Source organism: Paramisgurnus dabryanus, chromosome 20 (assembly GCF_030506205.2).
Source record: "Paramisgurnus dabryanus chromosome 20, PD_genome_1.1, whole genome shotgun sequence".
Lineage (NCBI taxonomy): Eukaryota > Metazoa > Chordata > Actinopteri > Cypriniformes > Cobitidae > Paramisgurnus > Paramisgurnus dabryanus.
Genome location: NC_133356.1, coordinates 1,397,149 through 1,423,764, shown reverse-complemented (window position 1 = coordinate 1,423,764; position 26,616 = coordinate 1,397,149). Strand labels below are relative to the sequence as shown.

The following is a 26,616-nucleotide window of genomic DNA, read 5'->3' as shown; positions in this document are numbered from 1 at the left end:
GTTCATAATTGTGTTGTTTTTAGAAACGTATCCTTAAATAATCTAAAGGCAAAATTTGTTCAAATGTTCCATCTTCTCTGTCATTTCTTTGTATATAATGACAGCAGGTTTGCTAACATAGCACACAAGAAACTTAACCACATAGTTTTCAGGTGTGTGAGACTTCAGTACTGTATGAGCAGACTACAGTTGGTCTGGTTTGTTTTTATCAAGCGTTTTGAGACGATCCATAAATGCAGCTTTGTAATTTGTATAATGGATGATAAATGGCTAAGTTAATACAATCAAAGCTCAAGACAGGGTGTTGTTCTTCCTCAGCAATCCAATAAGCACTTTTTGTCCTTTTGCATCTCCGGCATAAATCATGAAAAATACCATAGATCAAACAGATGCTGTCATTTAAGGATTACAGATTAGCAAAACCTCAAGTATAGCTATTTCAGATTTTCAGAAACTCTCTGTTGTCATATGTTTTTTAGGGTTCTCTCTCGGTCACCCTGATCAAGGGCTTTGCTCAAATGGTAACCGAGATGTAGGACAATGACTTGTAGCTTAGCAACTACGTTTTCCTTCCCTAGTTGGATTTAAACTTGCGGTCTCAGGACCGCCAGTATCTCCAAACCCAACAACATCCATCAGACAGTTAACCTGTTTACTTCTGCCCGGGTTGCACCAACACCAGCAGCCCCACGCGTGCAATCCCTAAGGGACAGAAAAGCACAGAGCTCTGCGTTCTGCCGTATTGTGAAAAGGTGAATCCTTCGAGTGTGAAAAATACGGTTGCCACTCCGGACCCAAAGCATTTAATGAGAGTAATTGCGGCTACACGTGCAGAGATAGAGTGGCAGTATAGATTATGCGGTAAATCTACGGGATAATGAAGAATCCTGAGACTCTTGTAATATATTTGTGCCTGTAAGAACCCACAATTATCTCCGTCACAGGCTGCTGTTCTGCACAGAAAGACGGGATACGTTTCTCTTCGACAGCGTTAATGATTAAAGGCCTGTGCAATGGGTCATTAACTTTGGGCGAGTCAGACAGAACACAAAGACGGTGGACGTGACACATTTGTTGAGTTCGTACGAGACGGCTTCACAAACACACTTTTTACATTTAATTGGTCGTGCCTTGTTTTCGACTGCTAGAGGGAATATAAATGACCGGCGGGCATGCGTGTAGAGAAAAAGCCAATTTTACTGATAAGTGTGGTGAACAAAGGTTTTTAACAGATGGAGAGGGGAATCATTGGTCTTCAGACAAATCTGGAAAAGTCTAGAGGTGATAAACTGGAGACGCTTTACACGTTTATGTTGGAAAAATTGCTCTACACTGCAAAAATAAATATTTTCAGTAATGATAACTAAACACGATACATTACCTTAGGCAAAATTGGATATGTTTAGACTTGGGAATCTTATTTATATCTTGAATCAACTTTATTTCTCTTACCCCAATGGCATTCTTTATACGGTGTGTAAATATATATTGCTCCATAATTAAATTCATCTTTCTTAAGGGATGTTTAGATTTTTCATGTGAAATATACTTACTTATAGTACACTCTAAAAATGGCTGGGTTGTTTTCAATCCATACTGGATAAATATTTGACAGAAAACAAAGCTAGCTTAATAAACCCATGGTTGAGTAACAACAAACCTAGCATTGGGTCATTTTTAACCCAGCTTTATTTTCTGTCCAATGTTTACCTAGAATGGATTGAAAATAACCCAGACATTTTTAGAGTAGGGGAGAACGGTGCACAAACTAACGCTTTGTCTTTGGCTCTATCATTCATACACTGTAAAACCTAAAAGTTAACTCAAAAACCATTTAAGTAAACCGGTTGTATTAGTTTTAAAACACATACATTTGAGTACTGTGAACTTAAACAAATTGAGTCATATGCAGTTATTCACTTATTTAAGTTCACACTACTTAAATATAAGTGCATAATTGCACATGACTCAAGTTCACAGTACTTAAATGTATGTGTTTTAAAACTTAAATGGTCTAATGCATCCGGTTTACTTAAATGGTTTGAGTTAAGTTAACTGTTAGGTTTTACAGTGTATAATATTTAAGTTAGATGAATCATTTTTTTACACAATCACCACACACATCTCTGCTACAAATAAACACTTAAAGTTTGTTTGTGTGATCTACCGTTATCGTACAATTACACAGAAAGTGACAGGAGTGCAAACGTTACCCCATACTGTAGGTGGGGTTCATTGTAACAAACAGAGGGTTTGTTGTAACACCTGTTAGAAAATTTCATTTAAACACAAATAATTCAATCAAATTCTTATACTAAAGGTGGATATTGTTTCTATATCTGCCTATAATAGATAGATATTCACACATTCATCCATCCATTATCCTTCATCTAAACATCCGTCTATTATGCAGCAATGCATAGAAAAATATTTTTTTAAAGGGCTGCAAAATTAAGACAAAAAACTCATAATAGTGCGTTTTTCCACTGATGTTGTATTAACAGTTATCATTTTGATGAATAGTATTTACATTGTTTTCATTTCATTATCATTGTAAACCTGAGACTTAATTATATAATACTGTGTGACAACTAACCCCACTGTGTAAAAAATTTTTCAATCCCAGCTATCAGTTACTACACTGTAAAAAATACTAAGTTGATTAATGTCTTCTTCAAAAAAAAATAATTTCTTCTCGACTGAACAAAGAAAGACATCAACATTTTGGATGACATGGTGGTGAGTAAATTATCTGGATTTTTTAAAGAAAATTGACTAATACTTTAAGCAAAACACATTAAAACATTTTACAAATTCACAGGAGATCTTCTTTGATCAGGAGGTCTTATTTGACAGATTGCTCTGTATAAATATATAAAGTAGCCTTGTTACAATTAACCCCGCGTTAGTTTGTGCCCCGCTCACTCCTACTTGCATATGTCAAGCCAAAGTCATTGTTGATTCACTGTTTTTACATAAACTGATCCTACATAATGTAAAGAAAATTATCTGAAAGTATAACCTTGATATCTTTAAACTGTCACCGTCTCGAATACAGGACACTTAAGTTTACATCAATATTGTTGATATAAATGTTTATTGAATCATGACAAACTATATATTGTTGGAAAGGTCTAAGCCTCTAGAATAGACATTCAAAAGTGTTTTTTTTTTATAAATTATGTAGGGAGAGTAATTGATTCATTTATGAAGAGAGTCTGCCTCAAAACATTTATTTTCTGCTAAATGTCACTGTCCCGCCAGCAGGACACCTACATTTACTTTAGTGTTTGCATGGGATTCTTACCCAATCATGACAAACTATATATCGTTTGAAAGCTCCAAGAGTGTAGTTTTAACTCAATAGGGTGGGGTGACGCCTAAGGGGTTAATACTGACTGAGTAAAATCACGACAAAAATTGAAATCAAACTTTAATGCTCTTACATTGGTTATGGGATTTCACATGCAGTGTCACATACACTCTTAAACTTGAAAGATTCTTCAAAGCAGTGCCATAGAAGAACCATCTTTGACTAAATGATTTGTAAATAAAGATCCTTTTATGAAACAGATTGATTCTTCAGATGTTAATGGTTCTTTATCGAATAATAGAAAAGGTTCTTCTATGGCATTGTGAAGCATCTTTATTTTAAGTGTGCATGTACAGTATGTGTGTAGTATTTCTTCTTTTCTAAAAGTAAACTCTGTCTCTTTGCAGTTGTGGATGGTTTTTATTGCTTGTGTAATCCTGGTTACGCTGGATTGAGATGTGAGCAGGACATCAACGACTGCACCAACAACATGTGTGAAAACAACTCAACTTGCCTGGATCTCCATCTGGTAGGAACAATGAATCATCTGCTAACCGTCTAACTTTCGTACACAGCCGCTAATGAATGAATAAGAAGAATACATGTGGGTACTAAGAATAGTGGCCACTAATGTGCATTAATATCTGCTGTTAAGTATGATTGTTTTCTGTGAAAGGTGATTCATTATATTCAAATCAGTCTTTGGCCCACCTGAGATCTGAGATATTTGGCACGTGCTGTAACTAAAACTGAATCTCTGTCTGCATTTCATGTACACAGAACCAAAGTATGTGCCAAAGTTTCATCATTTATTCATTCTTTTCATATGTTTCCCAGTCGGTAAAAATACATTTACGTTCATGCATTTGGCAGGTGTTTTTTTACAAAGTGGTTTAAAGTGAATTACAGGGTACAGTGTATACATTTTTACCTAATTTAGTTTGTGTGTTCCTTGGGTCAATATTAAAGATATCAAGGTTATATTTTTACTGAATTTTATTTGCATTACATACAGTAGGCTTAGTTCATGTAGAAGACAGTAAATCACACATAAATGACTTTTACAGTTTTTTTATATATTTATTGTAAGATGTAACGTGAACATTACGTTGTTATACAATACTAAATTACCCAATAATCCTAAACTTTCATTTCCATGCATGCACAATGAGACGTATTTAACACATCCACAAGCGCAATCATTAACATTATGCAAATTAACCAACTGGTCCTATTGTGTAATGTCTTTATTTATACGGGTGTTTTGTATTAATTGCCATTTTACCATGGATTTACTGGATAGGCCGGCCCTGATGCTGTATATTTCAAGTGTCCTGAAGGCAAAAGAAAGCGTTTTGGTTTATTCTTATCTTGTGCCCTTTTCCTTTGTTTAAATGTGTAGGCAAACATTTACAATGGCAGAAATGTCCATTTATACATGCACTAATCATTTAAAATAGTATTTTCATTTCCTGGCAAGAATTCCTTTTTTAAGGAATTGCTAGTTTCTTTCCTTGGTCTTATTATAAACAATTCATCGTTGTATCTTAATTTTTGTTTTTCAAATTTTTGTTTTCAAAATCATTCTTACAGTATAAGTTACGCTCCTTTCCATGCTACTGAACTGAACATCTCATTAAGTTGTCTTGTTAGTTGGTTTAAACTAGCGTGACATGTTTCCATTGCAACTTTGTTCAGTAGTTTTTAAACCTCACCGACTCAGAGAGCAATGAGTGAGTCAATGTGGAGCAATAAGAAGCTCAGAAGCCTGTGTGACATGCAGTTATTCGGCCGCAATCCCAAATTGTTTTTCCTTCCCTTCAGCAAACCCAGACTAATACACCCAGAGAGAGAGAAACCGGCCCCTCCGCTCTCATTTCACACTTTGCCTCTCCTCCTCAGCTCTTTCCTGCTCTTATTTATCTCGCACACTTTCTCTTTTCTTCATCTATTTTTATTCCAGTGTTCTGCGAACAGGAGGGAAAAATAGTTTATCATTTATTCATGTTGAATAATGCAACCTCGGGTCCCGCTCTCTGAAAGGAGACTGTGAATAAAATTGGGCTATTCGCGGCATCCCTTGGAAACCTGGAGGTGGGCGGTTTTGTGGGCTGCTGTCCTGTGGACAGAGATGCGGGCGGGAATATTAGCCCTCGCACACGCTGGGTTAATTAATGATTTGCATCAGGGAATGAGATCATTTCAGAGATGACCTTGACAAAGGAGGATCTGATGTGGTAATGCCATGAGTTTTTCATAAATGTAATAGGTTTTTAGACTTAAAGAACATGCTGCTGTTATTTATTCACTATCAAGCCCACGTGTCCCAATCTCAGCATTGTTGAAGAATACTACGGATGTCTTTTACATGCAAGTAGTGAATCTTTCAAGCGGAAGACACAAAAAACTACATAGAACAATGTTTTAAATGCAGTCGATAGGACTAAAGCCATGCTATACCTGGGTGATAAATCTGCCTTCTCATAGCAATTTGTCTGTATTTCATGAGGTGGCTTATTTGTATCAACTTGTATGACCTTATTCGATGGTTTTGCACAATTCGACTGGTATAAATAATTTTGTTTGCAAATTAGACTAAATTAATTCAGTTCTGCAGTTTACTGGACAGCTCAAAGGATTTTACTGGATATAAAAAGCTTACTAGATTTAAATATTATTCATTAATAATTGTTTAAGTGTTTAAGTCTTTTCTGTCTTTTTATGTTTCCGTTTATCACATGGGTTAGACAAGTTCACGGTAAGCTCATATAAGTTAATTTAACTTAAAATATTTATGAAAACTCACTGTGTTGAAATTGTTATTTTTGCTTTAAACAAAAGACTTTTATTTTCTTATAAAAGATTTATGTTAAGTGTGTATCCATCTTATTTTCAAACGCGGTAGTGATGTGACGTATTTCCCTTCTTTGTGCGAGAAATCTGGCGATGCTTTAAAATGTCACAACAGTTTTTTTTAAAACAGCAATTTTTATTCGACTTGTTTAAGTTTTTATGGCGACACATCAAGCTTATCATGCGGTCTGACAGTGAGCAGTAACTTTATCATCTAACACATTGTAAGTTATTTGGATAAACCATAATCAACATATTAAACAATTACATGTATTCAGTATTGTTTTATTTATAGAAATATTACAAAATTGCGTCTTGTGTAGGAAATAGAGACATGAGCTTATGAAATTATTTGCTTATTTTAAAATTTTGAAAATTAATAAGCAGTTTATGCCATATATATATTCTGTACTGTAATCACATTTGTCTAATAATATATAATAACAAAATAAATAAACAGCTAAATCAGCATATTTTATCAGCATATATTAGTTGTTTTTAAACAATTATTGTATTTATTGTTCAGTGTCAGTGTCTATGAAAGGTTTTACTGGATGGATGTGTGGATACAGATAATAGATGCACGTCTGCCACATTCAGCTCTTATGCATGTATTATGGTTGAAACAAATGTTTTGTAGAGATTTACTGCATTTGTATCAGCTATTATGGCAACCAGTAACTGCACAAATGATGTCGGTCTTCCTGGATTTAATTATAAACATTAAAAAGCCAGTTAAAACGCCACACTCGTGTCCCTCGCAATACGACTACCATTAGCTTTAGTGCCTCACCGGACGTTTTACACAAAGGAGCTCAAAGAGGCGGCGTCCACATTTATGTCAAAAATAAGGTGTATAGGTTAAAACAAAACCAGGGTTTATTAATTAATATAGCACATGTTCACACAACTGAGAGTTGACCAAAGTGCTTTACATGACAGGATAAAAAATACATTTGAAACTATAATAAAAATGAAACTATAAGAATAACTAATAAAAAATTATACAGAACAATAAAAATAGCAATATAAAAACAAAAAAGCTGTATGTTAGGTCATTGAGAGTAATTTTAAACACAGGTTAAGAGGACACAGTTCTGATTTCAACCAGAAGATTACACCAAAGTGTGCGCCCAGCAATTGCAAAATCTCAGTCACTGCTTTGTTTTGATCAGGGGCTGGAATAAATACTTAAAAACCTAATGGATGCTTACCCACAACTCAGCAAGATATACTGGTGCCAGATTATCGACTGATTAAAAAAGCAACATTAAGCAACATTGTTTTTTTCTAGAGAAGAACAAAATGAGGGTGATTAGATGTCGACAAATTAATTTTTATATCTAAGTGGACTGTCCTTTCAAGAGACCAAAGCCTATGAATCGTATGCAATGTTCTTTCTCTTTGCTGTCATGAGACCTAGTAGTTGACTACGCTTACAGTATTCAAGTCATGATGTCCGTTTAAAGCTGCTACACAAGAAATGAAGATAAATATTTGATCTAGCTTACAAATGTACACAAAGCAATTTTAAAGAAATATAGAGCAGTTGTCAGCGGACATGTTTACAACCTTCAATACATTTGTGAAATGGCATTGATATGTTAATATCCTCTATATGCTTAATAGTAGGATGGTCGCATGAGTGCTTTAAATGATTGTTGTACTGTCACAGGTATGAATCACTGATTGAGAAACGCATTAGCCACCATGTAATTGAGCTCTTACATGCAAAGCTTCCGCGTTCTGGTTATATTGCAGTGGATGTGGGATGAGGAGAAAGGGGTGGATGCAGAAGGTCACATGAGAGTATATTTCTTCCATACGCTCAGTAAATTAGATTGACCTTTCTCTCTCGGTGTGAGAATGTGGATTTTCTGGTTGTGAATAGCCGACAGGAGTCACCACCTGCCCAGTACAGGAGTCTACGGAAGGACAAACATGATGGGAGCTGCACTGCACATCTGATACTAATCATCTACATCTGAATATTTCAGTTCTTTGAATTCAGAGGCATGTGGAGAGAAGACGTGATGGTTTTTTTAAATGTTTTCGCTCTTTGGATGGCGAGAAGAGTTTTAATTGTTTGGTTTGGGGTGTGCTTAAAAAATGCATTTTAAAGAAATCTGATCTCTACTTTTTCAGACACATTTTCCCTGAAGTCCACTTATAATGTTGGTTAAAAGTCTTGTACTATACCAAAACAGTAAAAACTATTTATTCCCCTCTGTTTGGGTTCCTCCCTTATGAAATTACTACAGTTAAACAAAAAAAAACATGGTTACTGTAGCAAAACTATGTTTACCACAAAATAATCACTATGGTATTCTAAACTCATAGTTAAACTATGGTTTCTATAGTAAAGCACAAAAACATTTTTACTATACTTTTACAACAAAAACATGGTAATTTCCGTAAGAGTCATCTTTTACAACATGATGCTTGGCGTGTTGACATGTCAGACATTTTTCTTTTAGATGTGTTTGTGAACCACTCTGTAGTTTGCCGTTTCTTCACACTCATAAATGTTGCTTTATTTTCAACCCAGCGTTGGGTCAAAAGTGACAAACTCAGTCAGTGGGTTAAAGCCACAATATGTCATTTAATGTGTAAGGGATAATGTACAGGCAGCAGGTTGGTATCGCAGAAATAAGACCTGACAGTGTGATAGGACACGACTTTCAGCGTAGGCCTTATTTCACGATAGCAACCTGCCGACTGTGCATTATCCCACTTATTACACCGCTATTTACCTCAAAAGTAAGGTAAGGATCATATAATTACTGATTTGAAATATTTTATTTTCTCATTTTTAACAAATACAGACAGTTCGTGAGGAAAACCTTTACTTAGGGTTTTAGGATAAGAATGAGTTTAATGAGCACACTATTTTGTTCAATCGTATGTGCATTTCACAATTTATTTTTGTGATTTCGCTATTAAAATTTCCAGAAATATGCATCATCTTGTTTTGTGTTTTTTTTAGGGCAGCTCTTTAAAAAGTTTAAAAATGACTGACCTACAGTAATGCATAATAGCCACTTTAAAAGAAGAGATAATGTGGTGATACAGTATGTGCTCAGGAGATTGTGATTGGTTGTTAATTGTGGGGTGCAGGTTTGCTGGTAACTGGGTGAAGTGTGCTGGAGAGAGCGATGTTCATGTGCGTTACTAAAATAAAGCCAAATGATATAAGATCATTTTATTAAAAACAATTATGAGTCTTTTTTTTGCGACATTATGTTTATTTTGTGCTTTGTTCCGCGATCATGAAATTATGAAAAACTGGAGGGCCTGGAAAATATAACGTCATAAGTGTTATTATAAGACAAATTTATATTTTTTCTAATATTAAACTGTACCTGTCAAAATGGTTTGCAGCATCTGGGTTACCGTGTGTTATCAGTTTTGAGCGGTAGTTATCTAAAACGAACAAACCTTGGAATGTCGCGACTGGCCAATAAGAATCAAGCATTTTAGAGAGCCGTGTAATTTGTAATACATGAATTTTGTTGTAAAATATCCAACAACCACTTGTGCAGTGTGATATATTTCATGCAGTTGTATACTAACATGTCCCAAAAGTTTCTAAGGATTTGTATATCCACAGAAATTCCTGTTTTAAATGATAGCTCGTCATTGTCGCCTATCAATGAAGTACCGATAATATCAGCGCAATCCACGGTTTCTGCTTGTAGAAACTACAGCAACTTGACAATGCAGAAGTGGTGGTTATACAGCATCTAACACGTAGCTGTTGTGCCTTGCATTTAATTTATTACGATGACGTACAGGAAATAAAACATTAATTCATACTGTAACCTTCTCCATAAATATGATTACTGCACTCCATACATCTCTGGATTGTAAAAAGTCAGAGTGTTGTAAACATTGTTAAACTAGTGTTATAATCATTGTAAATTTGAGCTTTTACACATTATATAGATGGTTTCATCGGATGCGTTGTCACGGTGACCCCTAAAATGACCCCTGGAACTTTGTTGAAATTAAAAGAAAATGTTTCGGGTTTCCTTAAGACAGGAGAGATGGCAAGTAATGTACTTATTTATTTTGCTTGTTAAGTTTTTTAAGGAGTGAAATATTGAACAGATCTGTAAATGCGAACTGCCATAGGTGTTCATTTAAATTGTGAACTATTCTGGTGTTTGTGCAGTTGAAAGTTACAAGCAAAACTTTAGCGTTTTCATCATAAACATATGTATTACTCAGTCTGTCAAACATTACACCCTCACATCATTTCCAAGCCAAATGTACTTCAGTCCTGAGCGTTAAAGATAGTTTATTGTTCTATAAAATATTGTGAGTGCAGGTCTGTACATAAAACATGAGCAGATTTTCTCAGGTCGTTCAGGTTGCTGATGTATCGTCCAATAATGGATCTCATATAGATGAGAGATTTATCTCACCTGCTAATTCTCTCACGATTATCATGTTTTGTTTTTTAAAAGAAGTCTTTCTTCCTGCGACTCCATGCGGAGACGAGAACTAGCTTTTGAAAGCCATCTCATGGATTGCGGTTTAATACTTGCCAGCGTTTACATAGTTATTTATTTACTTGAGTTAAAATAAAAATAACCCTGGGATACTTCGGAGACCTACGATCCCTGCTGATAATTTAGCAGCCTAAATAAGATTAGATTATCTTTAGCCAGAGGTGAAAACAGGAGTTTTCTGGAGGCATCCGATCTATCACACCATGTCTGCATAGCTTCTTCTGTCTTATGAATAAGGCCTGCAGTGTTTAAATTACATTAGGCAAAGCTTAACACTGTGTCTGTGTCTGGATGAAGCACAGATTAGCATGCACTCCAGGATCAACCCTCAGGGCAGCGGCGATGAGGGACTCCAAACATCCCTCCACTGAGCAAACCTGCACTCATTTCAATTGCGAGGGACCAGACAGAATGAACCTTTGCCATGCAAAATAACAGACGCCAAACCCCCACAGTGATTAATTTTCATAATGAAAACTTTAATGACAAAGTGGAGGGGAGAGAAGTCCATAAACTCGCCGTGACGAAAAGGTTGACTGTATTCTGACGGGTCGTTCACACCTGATCCATTTCAAGTAATCCGATCGTAGCATGTCAGAGGACACAAGCCGACGGTTGCATGTGGTATTGATGTGCATCCCAGATGCATCTTTATTTAGTAAAGCATCTCTGATTTCATTCCTACAGACGTCCCTATGTCTGTGTGTTGCATGTTGATGAAGAGCAAGCAATAAATTGGATTATCTATTTTATTAGATCCAAGCACATTTTTTATTTAATGTGGGATTTGCTGTTACTTTAGTGAAGTGCATGCATTAACTAAGCTTCAAATGATCTGTGATCCATGCTGATGTCAAGAATACTGAAGATGTCTGTGCATGTATAGCACATGTGTGCTTATTTGATGCCACACATAGACAGTCTTGTTTTAGCAGCGTGTTTGATTGACAGGTTAGTAGGTGGTATTTCATCAATGCGTCAGGATGCATTAGTCACATGTGTTTTTTTAATAATCTTTGAATGTCATTTGAGTTATCAGATTGCAAAGCATTGCATCCCCTTTGTTTCGACCCCGTGTTTAGTGCTGGTAATGGAGGAAGATTAATACTACAGTTGGTGTAAATGGGGTCAAATATCCAGGTGCAATTTAAGAAACACATTCACGTTAAAGCTTCATTTCGAGCTCATCTTTTCGAGTGAGAACACGTAAGCTGTGCCAGGACATTAAAACCATAGAAATGCATTCATTCACTTCAAGATCTGTTTGTTTGAGATGCACATGAGGCGTAATTCAGATTTTTTCTCTTTGAAATGTGTGCTTTAGTTTCATTTATGCCAAAATTAATAGTTTGTATGCCTGAATATCTGATGTGCAGTGGTGGGTGGTTGAGGGAGTCTATTTGCATAGCAGAGATTGCTCTTTCATACAGATAACATGTTTAAAAGCCATGCTAAATACATTTCAAGTTAATACAGTAGTAGGTGGGGTGGGAGTTGAAGCTACAGTACAGATTTAGGGCCCAATCAATAAACCTTGTGCAATGCAATGTAAGGTGCTAAGCAAGTGTTTTTGTTAGTTTCAGCATGACACAGTAATTTTTTTCAGGTCCAGCATCATGTCGTTTAAATAGCAAATGCACTTGCACCCATTTGTGCGCCCATGGGCGTTCTGGTCTAAAAACGAGGTGTGTTTTGATGCATTGTTGGCGCAATGCTATTTTGAGGCAACTAAAATAGACTACGCCATTGACCAACTAAAACCTGCTCTAAAGTCAATGGTGCAATATTGTTTTTGTTATTTGAACAACGCATTAGTAATATGCACCTATAAACGGGATGACAATGCACATACACTTTGCTTAATGCACACACGGATGCACAGCAGCACAATACATTTTTTTATATGAAAAATGATAGGATTAAAACGTAAAATATATTATTGGTTCTCTTGGACATTAATTGTATATGATGACTTTGAGCCATTTTTAAGTAATATTTTTAAAAACCCTTACAGCACTGTCTCAGTGCTGAAACGCCTCTCCACACATTTGTAAATTCTTTCTCTTTGTTACAAATATAAAGTATTTTTACTTATGCAAACCTTTATTTTTTTGCATTTTTGTAAATTATTTTCTATAAAAACCTTTACAGTGATCACGAATCAGCTTATTTTACTTAATACTCCATGACTGAAAGAATGACTTTTAAAGAGAACCAAAGCTTTAATTACACAAATAACCATTTCAATGAATAAAACGCAAAACCTTAATCTTAAACTGGTGGTCTTCTTCCTCTGCTTACAGTTTTTCCACTTACAACTCTCTAAGAAATCGACATGGCGAGAGCACAACTGTCTTTTTATGGGGATGAGAGATGAGCCTTTCATTGTTTTATGCCCAAAACACACCCATTACTCATTATGAGACTAAGAACAACCCTTTTAGACCATGCACCAGGCGCACAAAGCATTTTTCCCGTCGTTAAACTAGCAAAAGTGGACTCGGACACACAATAAGTGCACTTGCGCCATGCACTTTACACCATGTGCTTTGATCGTTAAAATAAGGGCCCTAAGTATGTTTAGTATAGATTTTATATGTGACCCTGCCTGTGAAAACCCAGCTCAAGTCATTTAAGTGATGTATTGTGTTCTACATAAACTCATCCTGCATAACAAAGAACATTCTGTGAAAATATAACCTTGATATCTTTAATATTGATGAATAAGATCATGTCAAAGATTGAAATCAAACTTTGTTTCTCTCATGAGTCTGGATTTCACAGAAAGGGCCACATTCACATTTATTCAAAGAAAAGGAGAGAGGGTGCCAAGAAGCATTGCAAAAAACACACAGTCATGCACGCTTTTTCCAACACTTTTAAAGGCATTGTGCACCCAAAATTTTAAGCAATTTCAAACATTCCAAACCTTTTTTCCATCGTTAAATATATTCACACTATTTATATGATGCAGACTAACCAGAGCCTATCAAACTCCAAAGAAAGCAAGAATAGCAACATAAAGTCCATACAATGCACTATAATCCAAGTCCTACAATGTCTCAGAAACCAACATTTTTATTTTGCTGAAAATCTCTGCCGCAGCTCTCATTTGCAAGTTGAAAGCACAACCTCAAACCTGGCACAAAGTATTTTCACGCACTAAATTCAAAGAGGAGCATGAAAAAATGAGATTTAAGAGCTCAGCATAATGAAGGATTTTCAGCAAATGTTGAGTCAAAATCCAGTCTTTGCAAAGAAGCCTTGAAATACAGCACAATATCTGGACTTACTGTATGAGTTTATCTCATTTCATTTTAATTGTTTAATAAAGCTCAACTTAATGGTTCTGCATAACATCCTCTTTTGTTTTCCAGGTCCTTCCATCAGTAACACCTTAGTGTTTTGCTATTCTGTCATCTTTTATGATGCTAATTTGAATTGAATGTACTTAAAAACACAATTTAAGGTGCACCAATAGATCAATGGGAAAATGTTTATGTAGGTCAAGGCGAGGGTTCGATGGAAGAGTCGCACTGCTGTCTATTATCTTTTCATTTGCTCTCTTCATTTACATTTCAGAGTTACAGCTGTCTCTGTCTGCCAGGCTGGGAGGGGGAGTTCTGTCAACGGGAGAGCGACGAGTGTTCATCAAAACCCTGCAAAAACAACGGCACCTGTACGGACCTCCTCAACGATTACAGGTGGGTTTGCACAAACACAGCCTGATGGAGGAGAGGAAATCTGGATGGATGAGAGCAGTGGTGCCATCTCTAAAAGAGGACTGGAATAAACTAAATGCCAACAAAACATCAGTGCCGTTTATATTTGGGTCCAGTCGTGTTATAAAAATTGCCACTGGGTGAGGCTCGGGTCTAATTTTATCGGGTTTGTCTTGAGTCAGGTTCTTAGCATTTTTGCACGTCGCGTTTGGTTCATTTGGGGAAGATACATTTTTTTTTGCACCCAAGAAGACCTTTAGTAGATAGTACAGTATTTACATTTGCATTTATGCATTTGATCCTAAAGGACTTTACAATGCATTCAGAAATGATGCATTATGTTTGTGTTCTCTTGGAATCAAACCAACAACCTTTGCACTGCTAATGAAATCTGCACTACTACAATACTGAAGTATTCTAGCTTGAGTATTTTCACCATAATGTTAATATTTTGGTCTTCTTGTAGCTCAACTGGTAGAGCATTGGGGTTCAATAAACAAGAAACACACATGCTAAGTAAGGGACAATGTAGAGGCAGCCGGTAGTTATTGGGAAATAAGACCCGACAGTGTGATCAAGTTCAGTCTCAGTAAGCTCTCTGTGTCTTGTCGTGGTTGTCCAGTGTTTGTCACAAGATGGCGCCAAACAGACAGTAATCTTTATTGATCTTTATTGGCGCGGAGCGATTTTACTCGTGCAAGTAGTCCGGCTATGCGTTATTATTTTGGAGCGGTTATTATTTGAAAAGAACGAACCTGCAAATGTCTCAACTAATCAATCAGAATCAAGCATTCCAGAGAGCCGTGTAATAATAGGAAATGTATACCTTGTCATGCACTGTGAGTCACTTTGGATAGAAGCATCTGCCAATTGCATACATTTTAATGTACTTTAGGCGCTCTGTAACAGCCTGACACCTTTTTGTCACTTTGCACATTACTGTCAACTAAAACGATATTTTCGTCAAAAAAAAAATATGACTTTTTAGTCGAAACGAAATGGTCTGAAATTAACAAATGACGTGACAAAGCATTGATGCGTTTTTAAAGGACATTTTTGTCAGAATACAAACAAAAATGATGACTAAATCCAAAAAGCGAAGACGAGCACTACCCAGAGACAGAAGTTGCTTGCGTCTCTCTTCTCTCACAAATGTTGGAGATAATGAATTGCAGATGGCAGGTAAACCAAATGAATCCATCAATGGAGCTCAGCAGGAGGAGGTGTCTCACGATCGGTGACTCACTTGAGGAAAAAGCTGCTGCCGCTGTTCCACCTAATGTGCCCTCTTGCTGAGGGCAGAAGAGAGAGAATAGAGAGAGAGAGAGAGAGAGAGAGAGAGAGAGAGAGAGAGAGAGAGAGAGAGAGAGAGAGAGAGAGAGAGAGAGAGAGAGAGAGATTGGTAGCACTACTGTAAGCTCACTGCCATCATGTGGAATGCAGATACCTTTCCCTTTCCTCAATTTACTTTCTGTACCGTAAATATAATCCCTGTTCACTGCTTTAACATCCCAGTGTCCTATTTCCAGCTGTCTGTGAATGTGAAATGAACTTATAAATCCCCTCAGCTCTCCTGAATTCTCATAACACATAATAACGCAAAACTGTTTCCATCAGACACAAGACACAAGTTTTTAGTGTGTGGTTTTGGTAAATAACACTTGTATGAATAGAGTCTCTGACCCTCTATAAAACAGCCATTGTGTATTATTTTATTTTTACATTTTCCTGAATATTTAGGATCTTGCTGTGCACTGTCAGGAAAGAAAATTCTGGTCCTAAATATGTGCCATTTAGGTACAGATGTGTACACTTTGTACAAGTGTTGTTGAGTCCAGCTCATTTGAGACCACAACAAAAACTGTTGAGTCCGAGTGAATACTTTACCTGCACTCGGTCTTGATTCAGACTTTACTCGTACTTCACAGTTTGGTCTTGGTCTGGATTCTGACTTGAATAAGCTGGACTTGACTACAACACTGTTTGGTACGAGTATATATGTACCCAAGTACAACTAGTATGCAATCTTTGGTACTAATATGTACCCAGTTAGGGCAGGGGCGGCATTTCCGTATGGCAGTCACCATACCCTGGCATTATTTATTTAATACTTAAGTATGGTGGAATTTATTACCATTGGTAAAGTATGGGTACATTTTGTTTATATATTGTGGTTTTATGGTTATTTGAGAATGTCAATGTTGTATAGAAATGATGCCATACCCAAGGTTTTTATGAAATGCCACCACTGAGCCAGAGACCTTTTAAAAAAAAAAATTCAGATGAACAATGAAATTCTTATTTTGCTTTTACCTCAAAAGAACATGTTTAGAAGTGGAAACAAGTACAATTACAATTTAAAGTAAAAAGTAAAGAAATTGCAATCAAAAAGAATGAACTATAAAAGTAATTTTGGGAAAAAAATAAGAAGTACAATAGAAAGGAAAATCCTTAAATAGCACAATTTACAACATAAGAGAACCAATATGAAAGGTATAGCAGAAGATTTTCTTTTTCCGGGAGGATCATTAAAACTATTGGTCATCCCAGTTGTCAGTTATTCTGGTGATATGTTGACATAAGGCCGTCGTATGTGCTCGTCCCTAGGTTTGCTTTCTCTACATGCGCACTTTCAGGTGTATATGTGTGGTGAGCTACGGTTTCAGCCATTCATTGAAGCTTGCATTCTTATTGTGTTTTTTACAAAATGTCTGAGGGTCGCAAGAGAAAATTGTTTACGAATTATATGACAAGAAGAGAAAGGACTATGAAGAAAGAAACAAGACCAGATGTTTTGGGAGAATATTTCACAGGCTGGCGTGTGCTAAAAGCACAGGTTGGGCATCCCATGCGAAGTTTCTACTCATCAGATAAGTTTGTCATGCTATTTGGAGAAATCCATTTAAAATCGCTGCTAGTAAAAGTTGATGTAAGCTATGATTAGCGATGCTAGCCCTGGCACAAGTCACGAACCGCACAGACACAGTAAACATGCCGACAGCAACTTGTAAACAGAGCGAAGAGAAGAACCAGGCTCGTGCATGCTTTTTCTCTCGTGCACACGTTAATAGGCGTTCCCTCTCTGGAGCAGGTAGAGTGGAGGGGCGGTTCTTTTCAAATTTTCATTTTTCATTATACCTTAAAATTGAGACATTTATGTATGGGTTCACTTATTTTTTAGACACTGGATGCACTTTGATTCATAAATGTCTGATTCATCTGTATATTAGTGTACAGTAGGGGAGAGCAGGAGCCAAAGTAAAAAAAAATATTCTAAGAGATAATGTTTTAGACCGAGATATGTTTTTGCTGTGGTCAATAACTCACAAGTGTGGTCTATCAATACCAGGTGGGATTTTGAACAAATGTAAAAAAACTAATTTCACTTTAAACATAAGTAGCACATTTTTACTTTTAATACAACACAAGATAGATGTTTGTGTTACGGTACATTCACACGGGGCGTAAGGGTTAACACTTAACGGAAGGCTTGTCTGAAGCGTGGCCAACAGCCGATCACAGCACCTGCAACCAATGCTCCGGTATTTCATAAACATAATTGGCTGGCTCTGCCTGGTTATTTGCTTAAGGCGATCTGATTGGCTGACACACACGTTGCCGCTTGAAAAGTTGAGAAATGTTCAGCTTCTACGGGGAGCAACGGCACTGACCCCAACGTATCCAAAATTCAGTTCGGCAACGCATGATATCACCCATTAAAAGTGAATAGAAAGCGTTAACGCCCCGTGTGAATGCATTGTTACACCTGTTTTCAGTAAATATACATGACTATGACCTTGTTAAAATATAACTGCAAACATATTTGCAAAAATAATTAAATTACATTTTCATTTTAAATGTTTAGTTTCATTAAATGTTTCAAAAACAACCCGACAGTACAAACTTGAATTGTTGAGAATAAAAAAAATGAATAAAAAAGTATGAACACTATAAAATTAAATTGAATCAAATGAGAAAAATATCAATGTTCAACATAATGCAACATTATTAGCAGTGGGACAAAAGCAGAAAGTGTTAATTTCATCATCGACAGGAACTCCTGACATTTAAACCTGGTTTACTTTTATTTTGAAAAATTCTGAGAAGTCAAACTTCAGGATGTGTTAGATCACTAAATTACCTGTTGATTCATCAGTACTGTAACACACGAAACAAGAAGAAAAAATGAGCACTTTAGGAATTTACTTATCATGGACCTGCACAAAATGATGAAATATTGTGATTTTTGTCAGCTCTGTTAAGGGTTGTGCTAAAGATGCTGTCATAGTTTTAAATGCAAATACACTGGGCTCAGAGAAAATCACTTTGTTACTTTTGTCCCACGTTATTTTCACCCTGGTTCTCCCCTACTCCTAAAAGTTGATCAGATGATCTGTTTGGAGAATAGTAGTGTCCCTTGTTCGAATACCATGTGCATCTTTACTACAGTAGCAATAGCAAGTACCTAATCATCATTCTACATTGGCAGTATTTTTTTAGATTTGAAAAAATCAGCACAGATAAAGCTTTTTTACATTTTTTTTTTTTTTTACCATATAATTATGCATCACTACTCTTTTTTTGTAAATAACACCTTTGAGAGTAGCACGGCTGACCTTTAAAACAGCCATTGTATTATTTCATATCCTAGATGTTCTTTTTCTTCTTTTGTCTTTAGGAATGCTGTGGATGCACCTCGACCCCTCATATAGTTAACCCAAAAATTACAATTCTCTCTCCCCTGTCATTTTCTTTGTGTGTTTTTTTTTAAACTGTAAGAGATTTTACCTGTGCACACGAGCAGAATGTTGATGCATACCATGAAACTGAATAGTGACTGAGGCTGTCAGTCTTTCTGCTTTTACAAAAGAGAAACACAGTATTTGTCGTTTTGTGGGTGAGATGTCACTTTAAGGCAAAGTTTTTATTGTTGATGAGAGTTTAGATGACAGCACACAGTGTAATCCTGATCTGAAATGAACAGAAAATGACTTTTTTTAGAGATGTGTGACATTCATTATTGCAAAAGCACCACAGGCAAAGCTAAATTGGAAAATGTTCCTCTGGGGGATTTTGCTTTTATGCTACAAGGTCACTGTGTGCCAGGAGTGTCAGTCTTTCTCTATATGCATGAATATTTTAACCTATTAGTTTGTGATGTGGTGTCCCACAGAGAACCAACAAACGCACTTCTGTGATTGGAGAACCAGCAATGATGTCACAATCTGTCCTTTACAGGACATTACAGTATATCTTTATTTTGTCATAAACCCCCAGATGTAATGTAGTACAGTTAATGTTTACAGTTCATAAATAAAGCAGCCATATTCTGAACACAGTTACAGCTTCTGTTTGCATGAATAAGTAAATCCCCAAATCCATTGGTCAAGATTATGCTCCTAAAACATATTATCAAATTCAGCATTAAATAATTATAATCTAACACAATTCGATTCGATTCTCGATTTTTACTTTTTTTTAAGAACAGGTTGCTATGCCATTTTTTTTACTAGACTTTTATGAAAAATAAAATCTGACCTTGAACCCGGAGATGCCCTGCCATGTTAGTCGTGCTGCCAGTGGAAAAATATGGTACTACACACACATACCTGATAAAACAAAACTTCCTGTCAGATGAACATCTGTCAGTACTTTGCACCTTAAAAATGTGCTTTTATTACCGTCAGACGAGATTGTGGGACTTTACCCCAATAAGTGATGTTTAAATGCTGTTTTCTTAAGCAACTGAAATAAGTTGTTGTGAAACTTAAACGTATCTCAGTTCAGAGAAACGACCGGTTTGTAAAGTGTCATGTGACAGTGTGTTGTTGTTCTTATTCTTTTGGAGAGGTGCAACCTGAATAACGCCACCTACCGTTGTCATAGATCTTTGAAACTATGGCTGTGATGTTACATTTGAACTTTGGTTTCAGAGCTTGTGTTGTTCAAAAATGGGCGTGCCAGATGAAGCCTGATTTAAAGATTTTGTTGTTATGCAATTAACCAGCAATCCCGCTTTTGAAAACACCCAAAAAAGTCATAACCAACCTAAAATTATGTACAGTTCATGAAGCCTTGGACTAAAAGCATACATTTGGTATTTTTTTCAAAGCAGACACTTGGAAGTTAATTGTAAAGAAAAAATATTTTTGTGATAATGAAAACAAAAAATTAAAATTCCTGTAGAAATCACGTGACCAATTACAAACAAAGCTTCACTTTCTGTTCAGTCATGTGTTCACTTTGCTTTGCATGTCAGATTGTTCGAACCCCAGAGGTTTTTATGAGTTCTTTCCATTATTCACATTTTAATCCTGCATATTACTGTATAGATAGTATTTACATATACTTGTGGGTGTGTGTGTGATTATGTGCTTGTGAACATTATTCTGTGCAATACAGTATTGAATCTTATGAATATGAACTCATACTGGAATTTATTGCCAGACTTGAATGGGTAAATGAATTTATTATATTGTTCATTCACACATGTTGTCCTCTAAGCTTTATTTTTACACATAACTTTAAAATTCAGTTGTTTCGTTAGACAGGACTTCATGCAGAAGCTACTGCTATATGTTTTATTAACCAACAGATGGCGCTGTTTTCGACACTTTTGAAGCTTTGAATCTTGGTTTTGAAACAGTCAGTGGACGTCTCGGTGCTTTATTTGAGGCTTCGTTTTCCCATCACTATCTGCATCCGAAAGTCTTAAAGGCAGGGTATATGATTTTGAAAAATGTTTAGCCACTAGCACTGAAATCACGATCCCACCCCTCCAGTAAAGTTACAGATGTTAGTTCAGGTTTTTGTTCTGCTGATCCAGACGTTTTTTTGTCGTTGTTTAAAATATGTCTTTTGCTTTGTGGCTCTTGTGCAGGTTGTCAATTCAGCAGGAAAGTTTGTTTGACTCTGTTTACATACGGGAGGTGAGCGCACATGAACGCGCTGATGATGTATGGTGTCTGCGTGAACAGGGTGCACAGTGGCAGGCAAAACACATTCACAGAAGAGGAGCAAAAATTATTTGTTGAATATTTATTGGTCCTACGTCTTTCACAGATGACATTTATTAATAAAATTTAGTCAACTTTACTACTAAATTTCTGATTGCTATCAGAATGTGAGAAGACTTTCAACCAGCATAACTAAAAATGTTTCTGGATCAAATCAGATACCCTGCCTTTAAGTAAATAATTAACAAGCTCAAACTAAGTACATTTTCTTTACTATGACTGTGTGTAAAAGTATTGTAAATTCAGACATACTACTTTTGTCACATACTGTTTCCTGCCTATACTTTGTGCAGCTATATTTCTCTAACACCCCCAGGCAATAAATGTTATAATTTGTCAGACTTTGCATTTTTTGCAGTACCAATTATACTTATAAAATTCAGTCAGGGAATTTCAAACATACCAAGGATACAATAAGAGTTTTCTCCAATAAGCATCACAGGAGAAATCTGACTGAACATTGATTCTGTCTCACAGGTGCAGATGCCCGCGTGGCTGGTCAGGCGTGGACTGTGGTGAGGATATAAAGGAGTGTGCATCCTCTCCCTGCCTCAACGGGGCACATTGTCTGGAGTCTGACATCCCAGGGGAGTTCTCCTGCACCTGCCCTCCTTTCTTTATCGGCTCCCTCTGCGAACATCGCTATGACCCCTGCGACCCGCACCGTAACCCCTGCCAGCACGACTCGGCCTGCCGCGGGCGCTCAGACGGAACCGTTCTCTGTGTTTGTCCAACCGGTGAGATATAGCAACTTAACTGCATCCTTCCTGTTGATCCGCCCACTTTGGATGACATCTCTGTCTCTCTTTCATCATCAAGCTTTTGCACTTTTATTTGAAAGGATTTTATAATGAAATACCAGAATTTTATAAAATCCTCACCATATCACAAAGCGCTTTGCAGTTCTGTTTTGCCTTATGTTGGTTTGAAAAGATAGCATAATTAAATGGCTCACAACTTAAATCTTTTTTTATGTTTTTCAATTACAATGTTAGTCAAGGTTTTTTGCACTTCAAATGTTTTTTAAATGACCGTGTTCCACCCCTTTAAATTAGATGGGCTTTGCTGAGCAGCATGTGCTACTCCAATAAGGCATTTTAATAAGGCAAAATATTTCATTTATTTATTCGTGTTCTTGGACACAATTTTATTTTTTTGTGTGTGTGTGTCATTGAGCACCAATGTCTTTTTCGTATCACTTTCTATAAATAGTTTTTCGTTTCCATGGCATGATTTTCATGTAATTTCATGTCATGTTTTTTCTTTTCTATTTTTAAGTTATTGTTGCTTGGGGTTTGGGGTAAGAATTTGGGTATGGGTTAAGGTGTTATTTTATGTATTGGTTTCTACATGTTTTTCTTTTGAATTGTAAACAATTTTCGCTTGAGGTTGGGGTTAGAGTTGGGGGTTGGATTAGGACGTCTGAAATGTAAAAGAAAGTAATTCTAACCCCAACCCCAATTGATAATGGTAAAAAATAGAAACAAAACTGAGAAAACAATAAATAAAATGACACACAAAAGTGCTAGGGGGTGAATGGTGAAGCGCGAATTGAGCATTTTGAGCTTTGATGCGTGATCCACGGGAAACATGCAAGTTGAAAAATCTGAACTTTGGCGAATGAGAACAGGAAGTGAGGGGAGGTAGAAATACAACAATGGAGGACAATCATCAACACTATAGACGGTTTCATCTGATGCACGTGATACACGTCTGGATCCGAACCTTACTTCCGGTTTCGTTTTGACTAGTTGCTAAACTGATCTCTTGAACAAATGCCTCGTCGAAATTAACAAATGTTTTGGTTTCCTAGGTAATCTATGTGTTGTTTTTTGCTTGTTATATAAATAAACTACGTTTAAAGTACTTTGTTGTTATGTATTATTAGCGGAGTTTACCGGAAGTTATGTGCGGACCGCGACAGCCGCTTGTTTATGTTATTATTGCTGAAACCGTCTATACGAGACCTCTTCATACTTTTATAGGGATTAAAAAGATCTTATGGACTTTAACTCAATACACTTAAATTGGCATTTTTCAATATTACTGAGACACAACGTGTAGTTTTAAGATTAGTTTAGGCGAGAATATATATAAAGAAGCCCCTCCCATGGCGCAAATTTACGCGTGAATTTCTCGAATGGCTAAAATTTCACACAGGAATGAAGCGAGTAAACTCAAAATGTTCAAGCACCCAACTACGCACGAATAGTGTGTTTTTGTCGGCTCTTCTGCATCTGGTGTGAACGCATAGTTCTATTTAAACTAGACCCACGCAACTGCCACGTCTCGTCTGTCTGAATAACTGCCTGAAGGTGTTGCAAACATGGCCACCCAATAGTGCAAATTCCCTAAAGGGCCTTTAATATAATATAAGATGACAGAGCGATAACTGGGGAAACTGTGATGTGATTTAAACCCATTGAATCTTAAATAAGTGCATGCTTTAAAATTATACTTTTGAATTTATACAAAGTAATATTACAGAATAGTTTTCATCTTTAATATGCTTATTCTTCTTGCTGTCAGGGATAATCTGTTTTATGCAAAGTCTATGAGCTACCTACATTGCAATAAAAACTACAGTATTAAATTCTATTATTAAAATATATTAATCAGCCTATAAGTCAAAACCTCTTGGGATGAAATAATGTTCACTGCACATTTAAAAATACAGTTGTTCAATTTTAATTCAAGCCATGCAATATTTATTCACAGCTGTTGTTGCTATTGCTCTTGACCTCACAGACGTTGTACGGCAGCTACAGTACAATACCAGCGACAGAGTTAGTTAACCAACAACATGCAGACAAAATAGATGTTAGATGGGTTTTAAAGACTTAAAACATACAGTAAAACACTGTAAGTTCTTTCAATTTAGTGTTAAATTTGCCCCCTGAGGTTCACCTTCTTAAGCAGTTTATCTCCATGAATGTATTTTTTCTATATTTAGGAATCAAACCCATGACCTTTGCTTGGCTAACACGATGCTTTTCCAATGTAGCACAATCAGACAGGCCTAGCATCAGATCTCCAGCTGTGGGAATCCTAAAATAATGAATGAAATAACAGATGCCAGAGGCCGGCCAGTGAGGTTTTTTATGTTGTAGTACGGTGTAACGCTATCAGGGAGGAAATGAAAAGAATGTTGGGGAAGGATATAAATAGATCACTTTGGCAATCCACTGAATGATTTTTCTGGGGAGAAAAATAGGAAATTAGCATCTATTGCTGAATACATTACTAAACTGAAGTGCGTAGGCTCACATGCCACCTCATTTTCTCTCTCTCTCTCTCTCTCTCTCTCTCTCTCTCTCTCTCTCTCTCTCTCTCTCTCTCTCTCTCTCTTTATCTACACACACTGACTCACAGCCGTTCACAGCGCCCACACTTCATATCTTAGTACACGAGTTGCCTGGCAGATACACTGTATATTATTGCACAAGCCATGGCTTTAAGAACACAGCCAGAATTTCCAAAGACATGACATCTACCTCCTAAGCCGCTGTATTTTTAACCTTAGTTTCTTCCTAGTACAAATATCGTGTTGTATACCTTTGCACCTCATTTGAATACTCAACATTACAAAAATAGTTTATCTTAAAATGCAGGGTAGGGTATCTGATTTGATCCAGAAACATTTTTAGTTATACTGGTTAAAAGTCTCCTCACATCCACATAGCAATCACTATGTTAAGTTATTGTATTTTTATAAATATATGTCCACTGTGAAAGGCATAGGACCAAAAATGTTCAACAAATCATTGAACTCGGACCGAACGCAATAATTGGATGCAATGCAATCTTTGCCCCTCATCTGTGAACATGCTTTGCATGCCACTGCGCATCCTGTTCACACAGACACCATACATCATTAGTGCGTTCACATGCGCTCACCTCCTGTCTGTTAACAGAGGGAAAATGGCAAACTTTCCTGATGAATTGACAACCTGCACAACCTGTTTTGGAGGAGGCGTGGCTTTGGAGGGCGATTTGAATGGAGGGTGGGATCGTGATTTCAGTTCTAGTAGGCTACCGTTAGCATTTTTCAAAATCAGATACCCCAAAGGCAGGGTATAAATATATACAGTAAATACAGTATTAATAAGTATAGTCATTTGAGGCCGTATGATAGCTTTGTGTGAACAACAAAATGTTCGCTGAAAAATTTCTCACTCAGTCAGTTCTCACATGTAACGTATCTAAACTTGACGTGTCGAGAAAATTAAATAAATAATAAAGATTTGAAGGAGACTGACATGTAATAGTCACTTTATTTATTTATTTATGTATTTATTATATGAGAAAGTGGTACATTTTTTAAATATTAAAGTACTTTGGTGTTTGGTGTTCAACAGAAAATAACAGCCTGCATGAGCGTATGTAAATGTAAACATTTCATTTTAATCTTTGGACTCTTTGCCCACTTTCTGAAGCCTTATGAATGGCAAACCAGTTACACAAGTATTATTTTGATGCGTTCTTGGGAGAATTCAACACTGTAGGCTTGCTTTTATCCTCCTTATTTACAGCTTAAACTGCATTACTCTATAAATTGGCTGGTTGGTTATTTGACACAAGTGTGTAACACGGTAATGAAGCGGGACCCCGGCTGAGGCAGGGAGATAGGAGCTGACAGAAAACAGCATGCATCTCTCCATGCAAATGACGCTTTCATGCAACATTTATTGAGATACAGGCACAGAGCCACCAGATCACACCCTTCCTCTTGTTCAGCTGAGCAGGCACAAACCTTTTGTGTTTACACAGCAGCTTGCTTTTAAATGTTGTACAGCAAGAACAGGACCGGTAATAACACCCCTCACCCGAGGGCACTGAGAAAGAGAGAGAGAGAGAGAGAGAGAGAGAGAGAGAGAGAGAGAGAGAGAGATGGGGACCAAGAGAGAAAGAAAGACTGAGAGAGAGACAGAGAGAGAGACTAAGCTCTTTGATGAGAAAGAACAGCGACATTGGTCCTTGTCTTTTGCTTTCCATCACCATGTCATTTTAAATGCTCTTATAACCTCGGTTGACATACAGAGTTTTAACATGTGTACCCATCTAAGGCCAGATTTACTAAACAGGCCAAATTAGCATCAGATCGCAATTTTTAAAAAGCACAGAAGGGAGTGGATATTTCTGCGGGTGATTTACTAACAGCTGCCGCAAGCTGTTGGAAGATCTGGCCCTTAGTATGT

At 36.6% G+C, this 26,616-nt stretch overlaps 1 protein-coding gene across 1 annotated transcript in view; it reads left to right on the top strand.

Annotated features, from left to right (window-relative positions):
* Window positions 1-26,616, top strand: part of eys (eyes shut homolog) — a 251,099-nt gene that overhangs the window by 79,500 nt on the left and 144,983 nt on the right. Inside the window, 3 exon segments of the mRNA XM_065295946.2 lie at window positions 3,721-3,842; window positions 14,263-14,384; window positions 21,896-22,155. Of these exon segments, the coding sequence (XP_065152018.1) occupies window positions 3,721-3,842; window positions 14,263-14,384; window positions 21,896-22,155 (504 nt within the window).